The following is a 17441-nucleotide window of genomic DNA, read 5'->3' on the forward strand; positions in this document are numbered from 1 at the left end:
TGTCTTTCATGCTCTGAGTCAACTACCACATTGTATGCACTGCAGTGCTAGTTAGCTGTAGCTTATGCTTTCAGTGCTAGATTAATTGTCTGATCCTTTGATTGGGTGGACAACATGTCAGTTCATGCTGCAAGAGCTCTGATAAGCTAGAGGACGTCCTCCGGAAGATGTCATAATTACTGTGTAAGTCTATGGAAGGGGTGAGAACTATGAGCCTCCTAGGTTTTATATTGAAGTCAATGTACCCAGAGGAGGACAGAAGTTAGCTGTCCTCCGGCTACACCATGGTGCTACCCCACAGAGTGCTGTTGAGGCTACGATAGAACTTCATTGCCAAACTGTGTTTTAATGCATTTTTTGGTAACAAACATATTTAGTATAGTTTTATCTAAAAATAACTGTTTTAATGTTACACTTTTTATTTTTATGAAATTCACTATGGAGGATAGTCCTCACCTTCCTCCACTGATCTAAACGTGTAGTACTCATGGCCGAATGACTGGGCACATGCCAGACCAGACTATCGCATTTGGGGCCCCGGGGCACCAACCTCTGGAGAGTTGGTGCTGCATCTCAACACATTTTGCCATAGTGCAGAGTAAAATGTGCAGCTTTATAATGCTACTGTACACGTTTTGTCATGAGGAAGATCATGATTTTGCTATTTTATAGCTCATCTCATGCTTTTAACATTTTGCCATGAGAAAATGCTAGTCACTCTCACTCATGTTATATTAACATGGCATAAGTCATGGCAAAATGTGTAGAATGCCAGGAAATTCATTTTAAAACTGCAAAAACTGCATTTCTCTACACCCCTATGGCAAAATGGGTATAATTGCAGGTAATTCATTATAAAACATACATTTTTCTCTACACCATCAGGATGCCGTGCCAGTAAAAAAAAATATTGTTTAGGGCCCCCAAAAGGTTAGGGTCGGCCCTGGCTACTGGTATAATGCAGTTAGTTCAGAGGGTTTAGTAGTTTAACTGCACAAATCAGTGTGGGTGTAAATGTGGATATGCAGAACCGTGAGCCCATATCTCTTGATAATGAGTACAAAAGGGTTATGATGAGAAAAATAATTGCTCAACACTTTTACCCAATCAACAGCATTTACCTGATTGATGAAGAATATGAAGCTCTATTCTGGGGAGAAAACATTGTGACCTCACTTCACACCAGTGTCTGTATGCCACCGCTCATGCAGATGCTGCAAAACAGAACATTTGCACAGACCAATTGCACCTCATTGCTACAGCTGATGACTCATTGATCAAGTCACTGATGTAAAAGGTCTGTCTGTTCCAATTACTACAGCCCCATGTTCAGTAGATATTGTTGAACAAAATCTTTCTTCCTTTCTCTTTGTGCATCACTTTTTCTTTGTCTTCCCTCCACTCTTCTCCATTTCCCTCTTCACTCTGAGTTGTGGTGTGTTCATGTTTCAGGCCTCACTGAAACAGGAAACTGCGTGTGTGAGGTGAATATAAAAAAAGAAATCCTCCTGTCAAATCTCTCCACTCAGATATACTATAGATCACTCTGCTACGTGTACATAGCCTCTACCTACCACCGATGCCTCCTTTCCTCTTGGATCACCACAAAGGAGAACACTCTTTCTTCATTGGAGCCTAAAGAAGTCTCACACAGACTCTCATACACACATCGCACTCTCGTTCCACATGTGAACACTACCGACAGCGTGCAACTCCCAGACCCACTGGACTCTTCTGTCCTCTGGGCCGCACCTCTATCCTTGTGCTAGTCTACTGTGGTACTCTACAGCTCTGACATCAACTCATACCAGAGCATCAGAAGACTGACGTTCACCAGTGCCACAACAGGGAAATGCTGTGAGTATAAAAATATTTTTGAGCTGTCTAATTGTCTAATCGATCTGACTGTACTGTACACGTAAAAGGTTAGTTTTATCCAACTCAGATTTAAAATATTAAAAGTATAATTTTTGGTTTTAACAAAGATGACAACGGTCAAGTAAATATACACAAATAGCTGCTATTTGTCGGGGCATGGACAAGGTGTTGAAAGTGTTCCACAGGAATGCTGGCCCATGTTGATTCCCACAGTTGTGTCAAGTTGGTTGGATGTCCTTTGGGTGGTGGACCATTCTTGATACACACAGGAAACTGTTGAGCGTGATAAACCCAGCATCGTTGCAGTTTTTGACACAAAATGGTGCGCCTTGCACCTACTACCATACCCCGTTCAAAGGCACTTAAATCTTGAAAAAAAAATTCCAAAGGCACTTAAATCCAAATCTCAATTGTTTCAAGGCTTAAAAATCCTTCTTTAACCTCACCTCCCATTCACCTACTCTGATTGAAGAAGAGTAAACAAGTGATATCAATAAGGGGTCATAGGATTCACCTGGATTCACCTGGTCAGTGAGAAAATAAAGAAAAAGATGGTGTTCTTAATGTTTTGTACACTCAGTGTATAGGACAAACTGATCTTATATGAACAAAAATTTGCCCCGCTAAATGCTTAAATGAATACTGTAGCTTGGTGTCCAGCCAGGTCTACACCTCTGGATTACAGCGTCTGCTAAATGTCATATGCATACACTATACGAACGTATGTGGACACCCCTTCAAATGAGTGGATTCGGCTATTTCAGCCACACCTGTTGCTGACAGGTGTATAAGACTGAGCACACAGCCATGCAATCTCCATAGACAAACATTGGCAGTAGAATGGCCTTACTGAAGAGCTCAGTGAATTTCAACGTGGCACCGTCATAGGATGCCATCTTTCCAAAAATTCAGTTTGTCAAATTTCTGCCCTGGTAGAGCTGCCCCGGTCAACTGTAAGTGCTGTTATTGTGAAGTGGAAACGCTGCCATTGGACTCTGGAGCAGGGAAAACGCATTCTCTTTAGTGATGAATCACGCTTCACCATTTGGCAGTCCGATGGACAAATCTGGGTTTGGCGGATGCCAGGAGAATGCTACCTGCCCCAATGTATAGTGCCAACTGTAATGTTTGGTGAAGGAGGAATAATGGTCTGGTGCTGTTTTTCATGGTTCGGGCCCCTTAGTTCCAGTGAAGGGAAATCTTAACGCTACAGCATACAATGACATTCTAGATTATTCTGTGCTTCCAACTTTGTGACAACAGTTTAGGGAAGGCCCTTTCCTGTTTCAGCATGACAATGACCCCGTGCACAAAGCAAGGTCCATATAGAAATGGTTTGGAAGAACTTGACTGGCCCCCACGGAGCCCTGACCTCAACCCCATCGAACACCTTTGGGATGAATTGGAACGCTGACTGCGAGCCAGGCCTAAGCGTCCAACATCAGCGCCTGATCTCACTAATGCTCATATGGCTGAATGGAAACAAGTCCCTGCAGCAATGTTCCGACATCTAGTGGAAGGCCAGAAGAGTGGAGGCTGTAATAGCAGAAAAGCAGGGGGACAAACTGATCTTTTCTAAATGATTATGTTATGTGCCATATTACCGAGCATTGAGGGAAGATATTTAGAAATATTTAATGCCAATATATTTCATATGACTATTTCTAAAATGATCATCTATTTTTGTGTCTACCATTGTCAAAATTAGACAAACACACACCAGGGTAGAAAGGTGTTCACAAAAAGAGCATTTATTTTCTACCCAATGATATCCTGCCACTTTTATGTTTGACTCCATCGATGCTTGAGATCTCATGCATTACTTTACAGTAAAACATGTTGCAAATTACAACACAACTTTTCATCTTATGCGGTGGTTTCTGCATCAGTGTATTGCTGCGAACTAATTTACCCATCTTCCATGGTTCCTGTGGAGCAGAAGGTTGCCAAGAAATGTCATATTTGTCACACGTGTGTTTGTGCAAATCACCAATGCATGACACTTCAACTAGTTGCACATTAGAGCATTGTTGTTTACATCAATTAGAGCAGTGGTCCCCAACCGGTCCATCACGATCGCCAATCGGACGGTTCAGATTATGGTGTCTGCAGTCATTTAGAAGGCATAAAAGAAAGCAACAGAAAAATTGATACTGTGAGATTTCAAAATGTTAAAAACCATCACTAGAGAGAAACTGTCAAGGAATACAGCAAAGAGGTGCTGTTTTTATTTCACTAGGCAAGTCAGTTAAGAACAAATTATTATTTACAATGACGGCCTACCCCGGCAACAGTGGGTCAATTGTGCGCCACCCTATGGGACTCCCAATCAAGGTCTGATGTGATTCAGCCTGGATTCGAACCAGGGACTGTAGTGGTGCCTCTTGCACCGAGATGCAGTGTCAGAGATGCTGCGCCACTCAGGAGCCCAGTGAGTTGAGTTTAAGTTCTTACTGTCAACACTTTGCATTCAACACTTTTAGAAGTATAATGACATTCTTCCTATTTCCACTCAGCTCTACAACAAGCACTGCAGCAGTAATGAAGGAGAAGGAAAGTGTATTAATAGGTTTGCGTTGTTGTTATTATTAGCAGCTTGGGGGTATTTTTTTATATCAAGGTATATTTCACTTTCTCTGTTCATAGGAGTAAGAATTTGTGCATGAAATAATGCGGTGCGACTGGAGTTTCCCCATCAGATGAAACACGGTGTCCCTACATGGTCAGTGTCAGTGGAGGAAAGGATGAACGGAGGGATGTTGAGAGACGGACCATCAGTCTGCTGCTCTCTCTCTCCGCTGAGACTGACCATCAGATGAAACACGGTGTCCCTACATGGTCAGTGTCAGTGGAGGAAAGGATGAACGGAGGGATGTTGAGAGACGGACCATCAGTCTGCTGCTCTCTCTCTCCGCTGAGACTGACCATCAGATGAAACACGGTGTCCCTACATGGTCAGTGTCAGTGGAGGAAAGGATGAACGGAGGGATGTTGAGAGACGGACCATCAGTCTGCTGCTCTCTCTCTCCGCTGAGACTGACCATCAGATGAAACACGGTGTCCCTACATGGTCAGTGTCAGTGGAGGAAAGGATGAACGGAGGGATGTTGAGAGACGGACCATCAGTCTGCTGCTCTCTCTCTCCGCTGAGACCGACCATCAGATGAAACACGGTGTCCCTACATGGTCAGTGTCAGTGGAGGAAAGGATGAACGGAGGGATGTTGAGAGACGGACCATCAGTCTGCTGCTCTCTCTCTCCGCTGAGACCGACCATCAGATGAAACACGGTGTCCCTACATGGTCAGTGTCAGTGGAGGAAAGGAAGAACGGAGGGATGTTGAGAGACGGACCCTCACTCTGCGACTCTCTCCCTCCGCTGAGACTGACCATCAGATGCAGACATTATCAGCCCAGTAAAATAAAAAGCTAATTATTTACATTTATGCTCACTGTGCCTCACCAGTAATACAACAACGGATCTATTACCAGTCTGATCATATGCCTACCTCAAATTTAGATTTTTTAAAATGTTTAAATGGCCCAAACAACAATGCTTTGTCAGGGCATTTCAAGCAAAACCAATATGCGGTGATAATGTATTGGGCCTATAGCTTACTGCACGAACCTCATTGCTACAGTACTGTTTTTAATTGGTTACTGTTGCATAGGCTTGTGTTTAAAAATACATCTGAGCTGTAGAGCTCGGCTTGCATCAAAAAGTGATCTCAAAAGGTCGGTGACACTGAATTAGAGAGTTCTATTATGTGTTCTAGTATTGTTATTTATTCAGTCGAAAGCCCCTTATTGTCCTTGCCAACAGCACCTCGACAACCAGCAACCCATGTGTAAAAACAAGAGTGTGGTTGGAAACTAAAGGGTGTTCAGAAGAGTGGTTTTCAACTTCCTCCCTCCTTTTGTCTGACTGGCAATAAATTAAATAAAAATAGGCAGGGCTATTTTAAATTCCCTTCACATTTTTGGTTTTGAAATATACTACCTGTAATAAGTTACAATGAATTGTGATTGATGCAATAGTATGCATAGAAAATATGTCTCTACCCATATGAAGAGTTTAATTCCAAAATGCTATACGGTGCATTTGGAAGGTATTCAGACCCCTTGACATTTTCCACATTTTGTTACATTGCAGCCTTATTCTAAAATTGATTAATAAAACAACAACAAAATCCTCACACAATAAATACCCCATAATGACATCACAATACCCCATAATGACATCACAATACCCCATAATGACATCACAATACCCCATAATGACATCACAATACCCCATAATGATCAAGCGAAAACAGGCTTTTAGAAATGTTTGCAAATGTATTAAAAATTAAAAACCTAAATACCTTATTTGCTTAAGTATTCAGACCCTTTGCTATGAGACATGAAATTGAGCTCAAGTGCATCCTGTTTCCATTGATCATCCTTGAGATGTTTCTACAACCTGTGGTAAATGAAATTGATTGGACATGATTTGGAAAGGCGCACACCTGACTATATAAGGTTCCACAGTTGAAAGTACAAGTCAGAGCAAAAACCAAGCCATGACGTCGAAGGAATTGTCCATAGAGCTCTGAGACAGGATTGTGTCGAGGCACAGATTTGGAGAAGGGCACCAAAACATTTCTGCAGCATTGAAGGTCCCCAAAAACACAATGGGCTACATCATTCTTAAAGGGAAGAAGTTTGGAACCATCTAAAATCTATGAATAAAGAATCTGAGAAGAAACACACATGCAAACATTTCTGATACAAAAAAAACACGTGAAAAATTGGTGGATATAGCATTTTGGAAATAATTGGCTATTAAGTAATAGCTATGATTCCCTCTAACCCACAGAGTCCTCTGGTGACCCATACGAGCTCGACATCGCCATGGGCAGTGGGCCCAGTAAAGAACGTCGGGGATCCAGCACTCAGGCAGCCTTGCTGGGCCAGGAAGAGCCCGCTGAGTCAGTCATACTGGGTAAGGCCTGCCCTCCCATCTCGGTCTGAGCACAGCACAGGACTCTGGGAAACAGGCCAGTACTAGCCTTTCTCTTTCTCTGTCCTCAGAGGTCAATCGTCCTGGGATTGTTTTGACTGAAACCTATAGGGAATTGGAAGTGTGCACGACAGCCGGGTCTATTTATAGTTAAGGACAAATATTATATATCCATTTTTACTTAACTTATTTCTTCTTAAAAATGCACTGTTGGTTAAGGGCTTGTAAGTAAACATTTCACACTAAGGTCTACACTGTTGGTTAAGGGCTTGTAAGTAAACATTTCACACTAAGGTCTACACTGTTGGTTAAGGGCTTGTAAGTAAGCATTTCACACTAAGGTCTACACTGTTGGTTAAGGGCTTGTAAGTAAGCATTTCACACTAAGGTCTACACTGTTGGTTAAGGGCTTGTAAGTAAGCATTTCACACTAAGGTCTACACTGTTGGTTAAGGGCTTGTAAGTAAACATTTCACACTAAGGTCTACACTATTGGTTAAGGGCTTGTAAGTAAGCATTTCACACTAAGGTCTACACTGTTGGTTAAGGGCTTGTAAGTAAGCATTTCACACTAAGGTCTACACTGTTGGTTAAGGGCTTGTAAGTAAGCATTTCACACTAAGGTCTACACTGTTGGTTAAGGGCTTGTAAGTAAGCATTTCACACTAAGGTCTACACTGTTGGTTAAGGGCTTGTAAGTAAGCATTTCACACTAAGGTCTACACTGTTGGTTAAGGGCTTGTAAGTAAGCATTTCACACTAAGGTCTACACTGTTGGTTAAGGGCTTGTAAGTAAGCATTTCACACTAAGGTCTACACTGTTGGTTAAGGGCTTGTAAGTAAGCATTTCACACTAAGGTCTACACTGTTGGTTAAGGGCTTGTAAGTAAGCATTTCACACTAAGGTCTACACTGTTGGTTAAGGGCTTGTAAGTAAGCATTTCACACTAAGGTCTACACGGTTGGTTAAGGGCTTGCGACCAACATAATGTGGAATTGTTTTTGGTTAATGTTCTATGCATCCATGGTGTGGTAAAATAGTAAGCATTTCACACTAAGGTAAGCATTTCACACTAAGGTCTACACTGTTGGTTAAGGGCTTGTAAGTAAGCATTTCACACTAAGGTCTACACTGTTGGTTATCCAGGGCTGTTCTTTTGTATCCATAGTGTGGTGATGCTGTTTCACACTAAGGTCTACACTGTTGGTTAAGGGCTTGTAAGTAAACATTTCACACTAAGGTCTACACTATTGGTTAAGGGCATTTCACTGTAAGGTTGTATTCAGCACATGTGACAAATACAATTTGATTTGATTTCAAAGTTCAAATCAAATCAATGCGACCAACAATGTGGAATTGTTTTTGTTAATGTTCCTATGCATCCATGGTGTGGTAATGCTGTTGCTATGCATCCATGGTGTGGTGATGCTGTTGCTATGCATCCATGGTGTGGTGATGCTGTTGCTATGCATCCATGGTGTGGTGATGCTGTTCCTATGCATCCATGGTGTGGTGATGCTGTTCCTATGCATCCATGGTGTGGTGATGCTGTTCCTATGCATCCGTGGTGTGGCATCTGTGGTGTGGTGATGCCCTAGATGTTTAGATGCCTCTCTGTTAAATATGACCAGAGTTGGTGTGCAAGAAAGAGGAAAAAAACATTCCTGGTCTTCTGTTGAACCACCAGAGGACAGAAATGAGCTTGTGCAATAACTCAATTCGCCTTTGCACTCCTAAACAACGCACTTAAAAAAAAACTTTGGCAAAGTGTAAAGTCTACAAAGCTTAGTCCACTCTGTTCATAACAGGTTTTAGTTTTGGGAACAGAACTGTATTGAGATCAAATGTTTCATTGGTGGGAAAATGTACCGAATGTCGGCCAAAGTCCATCTCGTTTCCTTCTTCTCCTGCCGGCCCCTTGGCTTCCTCTCACTACCACATTTGGTAATGAATGGAAACACCAAGCGGATGCTTCACATTCATACATCCGGTGAAATATCTATCTCACTGTTCAATCTGTGGCTGTACTCCCTCTAGTCACCCTGTAGAAATGGTGTGAACCAGGTGACATTGAATTCCTCAAGATGTTAGTTGATGAAGATCACATCAATCATTTAGCTCAGAAAGGCTGACGATCATCTCATTTGTGTAACTTGGAAGTGTCTTGCCTAACCATGACTACTCACATTCAAAGTGTGAATTACAAACATACAAGTACATAGATATTTAATCGTATGCATGCTTTTTGTTTGCTTTTTTTCTCAGCATGAAAATACTGCGTTGTCATGGTTTGAGGTTCTCATAGTAGACTGACACTAATCTTTCATGTATCTGTTCTGTCTACAGAGAGCAGCAAGTATATGGTAGTGGCCCTGTATAACTATCCCACTGGTCCCCCAGCACACTGCCGCATCCACACTGGAGAGAGACTCAGCGTGCTTTCAGAGTAAGAAACCATAGCCTCTACATACAACTACCATAATTACTACTACTACTACTACTGTGATGTGTTTTTCCTGCAATAACTTATGTATGTCTTGTGTTTCTGTGAATGTGCATGTCTATATAGCGAGGGGGAGTGGTGGAAGGTGAGATCCTCTGCCACAGGCAATGAGAGCTACATCCCCAGCAACTACACAGCCAAGGTGTACCACAGGTGAGTCCACTGATCCATCTGACTCTATTCCCCTTTAGAATCTCTATTTACATGGCTCTGTCTATTTCTATGTCTGACTCTATCTCTATGCTCTTGGCCTAGGTGGCAGTATGAGGGTCTCAGCCGAGAGAAGGCTGAGGAGCTCCTCTTTCTGCCCTACAACCAGACTGGCTCTTTTCTGGTCCGGGAGAGTGAGACCCACCCTGGTCAGTTCAGTTCACACTCCAGGCTACACATCAAACGCTAACAAGACCAGGGAAACAATCTTAAAAATGTCATTGATAAACCTGAAGTGGCAAAAGGCAGTGACTAAAGTCTTACACTGTCCACTCTAGGTGCCAACTCCCTGTCAGTGCGTAAGAGCAGTGACCAGGATCGTCGCTCAGTCAAACACTACCGGATCCAACAACTGGAGAATGGCTGGCTCTACATCTCCCCCTGCCTCACCTTCCCCAACCTCAGAGCTCTGGTAGACCACTACTCAGGTCAGGTGCTTTAAAGCATTTACAGTGGTGTAGAAAATACTGAAGGCTCTAGTTACATCTCATCTCAAAAGGGATGTAATATATAATAATATAATAATATATGCCATTTAGAGGACGCTTTTATCCAAAGCGACTTACAGTCATGTGTGCATACATTCTACGTATGGGTGGTCTCGGGAATCGAACCCACTACCCTGGCGTTACAAGCGCCATGCTCTACCAACTGAGCTACAGAAGGACCACATCTGTAGTTACATCCCTTTTGTGTCCAACCCAAACATTTGAACCTTTTGCACAAGTGGCAGTGGGATAAAAGCTGGGGACACCTAAACCATCTTCAGTCATTAAATTGTAGTATTCATGTTCAGGCTGAGTTGTAACAGACTGATTGACATCTCCTTCCAGAGGTCCGTGATGGGCTGTGCTGTCTGCTAGGGGAGCCCTGCTTCATCCAGGGGTCCAACAACGTTCCCGTGGTTACTGGGCCACTCCCCATGGCTGTCAGGAAGCACACCCTCAACTGGAAAGATATGGACAGGTGAGGTCATTTACTGTTGTGGTACAGTAATAGGTTGTCAGTCTCTGTGTATCCCTGTCTGTCAATAAATCTTATACTGAACAAAAATATAAACGCAACGTGACAATTTCAATGATTTTACTGAGTTACAGTTCATATAAGGAAATCAGTCAATTGTAATCAAGTAATTAGGCCATAATCTATGGATTTCACATGAGTGGGCAGGAGCACAGCCATTTGGGAGCCAGGCTCAGCCAATCAGAATCAGACAGAAATACTCCTGAGTTGGCTGGTCTCAGACAATCCCGCAGGTGAAGAACCCGGGAGTGGAGGTCCTGGGCTGGCGGCGTGTTTACACGTGGTCTGCAGTTGTGAGGCCGGTTGGACATACTGCCAAATTCTCTACAATGATGTTGGAGGCGGCTTATGGTAGAGAAATGAGCATTCAATTATCTGGCAACAGCTCTGGTGGAAATATCTGCAGTCCGCATGTCAATTGCATGCTCCCTCAATACTTGAGACATCTGTGGCATTGTGCTGTGTGACAAAGCTGCACATTTTAGAATGGCCGTATTGTCCCCAGCACAAAGTGCACCTGTGTAATGATCATGCTGTTTATTCAGCTTCTTGATATGCCACACCTGTCAGGTGGATATATTATCTTGGCAAATAAGAAATGCTCACTAACAGGGATGTAAACAAATTTGTGCACAACATTTTAAAGAAAAAAGCTTTTTGTGCGTATGGAACATTTCTGAGATATTTTATTTCAGCTCATGAAACATGGACCCAACACTTTACATGTTGCGTTTATATTTTTGTTTAGTACATATTCTTTGTCAACATTTCCTCACTAATGGGGTTTCTCTGTCTGTCTGTCTGCAGCTCCATGATTTTTGGCAAGGACAAAGGCAAGGACAATGAGGATTCCCTGGTGAGTGAGGGATTAAAGGAGGCCATCAAATCCTACCGCTTCATGACAAAGGACTGCAAAGGCTCCAGCCACAAATGGGACAGCTGAGCATGGATCTGGCATCATAACGACAGAGAGATACTCAGACCATAAGATGGAGAGCTTTGCATCAAGCTACCCATTAAAGCTGAGGCAATCCTCAGGACCAGGCATTCTGGCCATGAACACAATGGATCTCCTTAAAGGAATGTTGTTAGGGGAACTGGAAAACACAACTCAACCACTGTAGAGAACCATGGTTCTCAAAGCTATGGTTGTAGAGTGCTCAACATTACATTGCCAAGCAGCTGAGGGCCATCTTTGCTTGGATTCATGAACAGAATAAATGTTTAGATCCTGGAGGCAGACTTTGCTAGACTTAACAGAAAGTAGTTTGAACGTGAGATATACAGCCTTATGAAAGTGATCCCGTATCATCAATAAACAGACTATATGTTTGGTTTTGTTGAAGTACGCTACCTTGAAAACAATTAAGGAACTGTGAGGTATAAGAATTAGTCTGTTTGATTTATGTGTTTCCTGTCCTGAACATTAACACCTTTTAGCTGTTGCTTGTTCTCTTCCGCACCACAGGAAATGGTCAAGGTGCAGTGGAAAGCACAAATGGTGTGGCAGAGACAGACTTCTGGGGTTGTGGTAAAGAGCATCTCAAAGTTATGTCAAATATTATGGTATGAAACACTGACATGTTCTTGTGAGGTTTCATCAACTGAAACAATGCACTGTAGTGTGTGTGTGTGTGTATATATATATAATGTTAATATCGAGTTTCGCGATGTTTTTGGGTGGGTGGAAATTTATTTTGTTTAACTATTCTACATTAAAATGTTGCATTTAGAGAAATATGGGGAAATTATTTTGTTGATATGCTGGTTTTTCCACAAATGAGAGAATGAATAACCAAACGCATAAACGCATAAATAACCAAATACATTTCACACATGAAGTGACAAGTATTTGGCGTACCTTTATTTATGACTGTATCTTGTCTTGTATCGCCACCTGCTGGGGGAAATGCGTAGGTCGTCAGGTTGGTGGAGACGTCAGTGACACACACGCGCCAAGCCCATTCAATGTACTTCCCCGTTAACGGTTTAGTGTGTTGTTGTTGCTCTTGTTAATAATTGAATCATTGTATTTAGCTGTTATCCAATACCCCGGTTCTTAATGCTTAGGTTGCTGTGCACTATTCGTTTGTGCGTAATTCATGTCTTTACATAAATCAAATCAAATGGATTTATTAAGCCCTTCGTACATCAGCTGATATCTCAAAGTGCTGTACAGAAACCCAGCCTAAAACCCCAAACAGCAAACAATGCAGGTGTAGAAGCACATTTGATCAACAATTCAAAAGGACAACAGTTTTACAGAGCTGGAGATGCCTTCAGGTGCCTTCAGAAAGTATTCACGCCGCTTGACTTTTACACGCCGCTTGACTTTTACACGCCGCTTGACTTTTACACGCCGCTTGACTTTTACACGCCGCTTGACTTTTACACGCTGCTTGACTTTTACACGCTGCTTGACTTTTACACGCCGCTTGACTTTTACACGCCGCTTGACTTTTACACGCCGCTTGACTTTCCACATGTTACAGCCTGAATTGAACATTTATTACATTGAGATGTTGTGTCACTGGCCTGCACACAATACCCCATAATGTCAAAGTGGAATTATGTTTTTAGACATTTTTTACAAATGAATTACATATGACAAACTGAAATGTCTTGAGACAATAAGCATTAAACCTCTTTGTTGTGGAAAGCCTAAATAAGTAAAGGAGTAAATATTTTATTAATTCAAATAATGCCTTGATCGCATCTACAGTATATTTGCGCAAAATGTGTGGAACAAAAAGTTCAACATTCACCTTCTGCTTCCATTTCGTTCAAGCCATCTGTGCATACAATTCGGTGCATATGTTGGACGATAAAAAGAAACGGAATAGACCTAAGCAGAAGGAATAGACCTAAGCAGAAGGAATAGACCTAAGCAGAAGGAATAGACCTAAGCAGAAGGAATAGACCTAATCAGAAGGAATAGACCTAATCAGAAGGAATAGACCTAATCAGAAGGAATAGACCTAATCAGAAGGAATAGACCTAATCAGAAGGAATAGACCTAATCAGAAGGAATAGACCTAATCAGAAGGAATAGACCTAATCAGAAGGAATAGACCTAATCAGAAGGAATAGACCTAATCAGAAGGAATAGACCTAATCAGAAGGAATAGACCTAATCAGAAGGAATAGACCTAATCAGAAGGAATAGACCTAATCAGAAGGAATAGACCTAATCAGAAGGAATAGACCTAAGCAGAAGGAATAGACCTAAGCATAGGCAAAATCCTAGAGGAAAATCTGGTTCCGTCTGCTTTCCAACAGACACTGGGAGACAAATTCACCTTTCAGCAAGACATTAACCTAAAACATCAAAAATACACAAGTTGCTTACCAAGACTGCATTAAATGTTCTTGAGTGGCTTAGTTACAGTTTTGACTTAAATCAGCTTGTAAATCTATGGCAAAGCTTGAAAATGGCTGTCTAGCAATAGTCAACAACCAACTTGACAGAGCTTGAAGACTTTTTTAAAGAATGGAATCCAGGTGTTCAAAGCTCTTAGAGACTTACCCAGAAAGACTCACAGCTCTTAGAGACTTACCCAGAAAGACTCACTGCTGTCATCGCTGACAAATGTGATTCTAAAATGTATTGACTCAGGGTGTGAATAATTATGTAAATTAAATATTTCTGTATTTCATTTTTAATAAATGTGCAAACATTTCTATACACATAATTCCACTTTGACATTATGGGGTATTGATTGTAGGCCAGTGACAAAATCTAAATTTAATCCATTTTAAATTCAGGCTGTAACACAACAAAAATGTAGAAAAAGTCTAGAGGTGTGAATCCTCTCTGAAGGCCACTGTATATTACTAATCTACCTCTATTTGTTTACTCATATCTTTCAGAACATGAAAGTTGTTAACCCCTTTCCATCTTGCATGGATTTTTCTCTGCCTGATGTTGGGCTTAATTTTTCAGTGCCTCTTTTGGAAAAAAAACGATAAGGTGTGGGTGTGTGCACACCAATCAGCGTGCTGAATTTGCCATCATGTTGTAAAGAGCCTGGCCACTCTGATGGAACTCATTCTGCCACTGAGTCATCACTTAACAACTACACGTGGATCACGTAAATCAAGTGCTGTTTGCATGAAAATGTCACAGGATGCATTTGCTCCATTGTCAACATGTTTTGTTGGTGGCCCTGTCTTTGAGGGTATTCACAAACTAAGGAGTATGGCTCATCACAAGCTCCACAAACCCGACTGGCTTCTTGCCCACTTCAACATGCCATCACCACGCTTCCTCCATTCCTGAAACGTTTGGCTTTAAAGTGGCATACCAGTCTGATTTTCACCTCAATTAACACCAGATTTACTTAACGGCACATCTCAATAGGTGGTCCAGGTAAATCATGACATAGCAAAAGTGTGTGTGTAAATTACTATTATCAGCCAAAGAAATGATTCCAATGGCATTTTCTTCAACTAGCTAACTAATCCTTCTTTTAAGATGCTGAAAAGCTGCTGCATACCGTTTTGTTTGAACAATAGTAGGAGAAAAGACCAGCAAATTAAGTTTTACCAACTGCCCAAGGACCAGATTAGACGAACCTTATGGTTTCAGGCCATTACGCCGCTATGATGATGAAAAACTGTGGGCTCCAGTTACTTGATACATTAATGTGTGTTCAAATCGCCGGCAAGTGACTTGTTTGCATCTAACTAGTTACGTGTATTGCATAAAGCTTGCTTGTTAGCTTGTAGTAAAGACTAGTGAGCTGTATCCGTCCAAATAACAGCTATTATATTCTCCTACATTTGTAGAATTTAAAAAAAAAATCAATAGAATCAAATAGGAAGAGTATAGTACAGAAATGAACGTATCAAAATAAAAACGTCAATAAAAAATAAGTAGGTTCTGATATCGCCATAGGCTACTTTATTTGGTAGGGTCGTCTCCGTAAAGTTGAAAAGACATGTAGGCAAGCCGGCAAGAATATACCTTTCTACATACCTGGACCTTTCAATGGCAAGCAAAGACTAAATAGTTACATGACATATCAAAGTCAAGCGAATTAGTGCTTTAGCGGCACAGTCGATAGCGCGCCGGACCTCGCTATTTAGCGCACACCACTAACTAAGCTAGCCGTTTCACATCCGTTACACTAGCTAATCCAAGTTTATCATTTTAAAAGGCTAATTGATCATTAGAAAACCGTGTTGCAGTTATGTTAGCACAGCTGAAAACTGTTGTTCTGATTAAAGAAGCAATAAAACTGGCCTTCTTTAGACTAGTTGAGTATCTGGAGCATCAGCATTTGTGGGTTCGATTACAGGCTCAAAATGGCCAGAAACAAATAACTTGTGGAAGACTACCCGTAACGTTTGACCCAAGTTAAACATTTTAAAGGCAATGCTACAAAATACGAATTGTATGTAAACTTCTAACCCAGTGGGAATGGGATGAAAGAAATACAAGCTTAAATAAATCATTCTCTCTACTGTTATTCTGACATTTCACATTCTTAAAATAAAGTGGTGATCCTAACTGACCTAGGACAGGGAATTTTTACTAGGATTAAATGTCAAGAATAGTGAAAAACTGAGTTTAAATGTACTTGGCTAAGATGTGGTTCTTCTGTAGCTCAGTTGGTAGAGCATGGCGCTTGTAACGCCAGGGAAGTGGGTTCCCCGGGACCACCCATACGTAGAATGTATGCACACATGACTGTAAGTCGCTTTGGATAAAAGCGTCTGCTAAATGGCATATATATATGTATGTAAACTTCCGACTTCTACTGTACCTCTTCCATTGTTTCTTCCCGTAGACCACTCCCCTGTTCTAAAGCAGTTTCCCGTTTCCGGTCCTTGGCTTGGACGGGATGGTTGATAGCTGGAAGGTACAGTTGATCCAGCCCCGGTGGGCTTGCCGGTGGGCTTTAAGATAACCAGGTGGTTATCGGCTTATTTGTTGCCTGATTCTGGTGGTTGAGGATGAAGCCTTCTTTGGTGCTTTAGGATTAGCACCTGGCTCTTTTCTCTGTTACAAATCAAATTTTATTTGTCACATACACATGGTTAGCAGATGTAGCGAAATGCTTGTGCTTCTAGTTCTGACAATGCAGTAATAACCAACGAGTAATCTAACCTAACAATTCACAACAACTACCTTATACACACAAGCGTAAAGGGATGAAGAATATGTACATAAAGATATTTGAATGAGTGATGGTAACTCTACAACAGCGTGACCGTTAACGCTCCATTACTGCAGTCATTATTAATAAAGTTTGATGGTTTTGAAGAAATCTAAAAGTCTCTCCTTTGATTAGAATAATTAACATGACAATTGTCAGCATTTCTGGTATTGTGACAAAATGGATTTGTCCCAAATGGTTCAGTTGGTAGCACTTGGTGCTTGCAATGCCAGTGTTATAGGTTCGATTCCCTCCGGGACCAGTACGGGGAAAAGGTATAAAATGTGCTCAACTGTAAATTGCTCTGGATTAAGAGCACATATTAAATTACTAACATTTTAAAAAATGTATCTAGCCTGCTAATGTTGATATGCTCGCTATGTTTACCACTACTATTGATAAAATGGGTTAACATGCAAAAACACTTCAGTGTTTGAAATAGCTTTTGTCCAGTTACATTAAATAATATATTCTACCAATCTTCTGCTTACTTTTTACTACAAGTTGGGGATTGAAAAATGTGTGTTCAATAATGTAGCTACATGTTGTTAATGTTGAAGCAAGTCCACATCTCAGTGCTAGAGGCATCACTACAGACCCTGGTTCGATTCCAGGCTGTATCACAACAAGCCATGATTAGGAGTACCATAGGGAGGTGCACAAT

General features: G+C 41.4%; 1 protein-coding gene across 2 annotated transcripts; it reads left to right on the plus strand.

Annotated features, from left to right (window-relative positions):
* The first annotated feature begins 1540 nt into the window (after positions 1 to 1540).
* On the plus strand, positions 1541 to 12348 carry LOC124045005 (src-like-adapter 2). 2 transcript variants are annotated; one of them, XM_046364207.1, is made up of 8 exons: positions 1541 to 1857; positions 6736 to 6861; positions 9227 to 9326; positions 9450 to 9536; positions 9639 to 9742; positions 9872 to 10021; positions 10427 to 10559; positions 11424 to 12348. In XM_046364207.1, the coding sequence occupies exons 2-8, from the start codon at positions 6771 to 6773 to the stop codon at positions 11557 to 11559; spliced, it is 801 nt and encodes a 266-aa protein (XP_046220163.1). In that variant the 5' UTR covers positions 1541 to 1857; positions 6736 to 6770; the 3' UTR covers positions 11560 to 12348. The 2 variants fall into 2 exon arrangements, with proteins under 2 accessions (XP_046220163.1, XP_046220164.1); XM_046364208.1 differs by lacking the exons at positions 1541 to 1857; positions 6736 to 6861 and adding an exon at positions 6930 to 7028.
* Positions 12349 to 17441: the final 5093 nt, after the last annotated feature.

The sequence above is a fragment of the Oncorhynchus gorbuscha genome, linkage group LG10 (assembly GCF_021184085.1).
Source record: "Oncorhynchus gorbuscha isolate QuinsamMale2020 ecotype Even-year linkage group LG10, OgorEven_v1.0, whole genome shotgun sequence".
In the NCBI taxonomy this organism is placed as follows: Eukaryota; Metazoa; Chordata; class Actinopteri; order Salmoniformes; family Salmonidae; genus Oncorhynchus; species Oncorhynchus gorbuscha.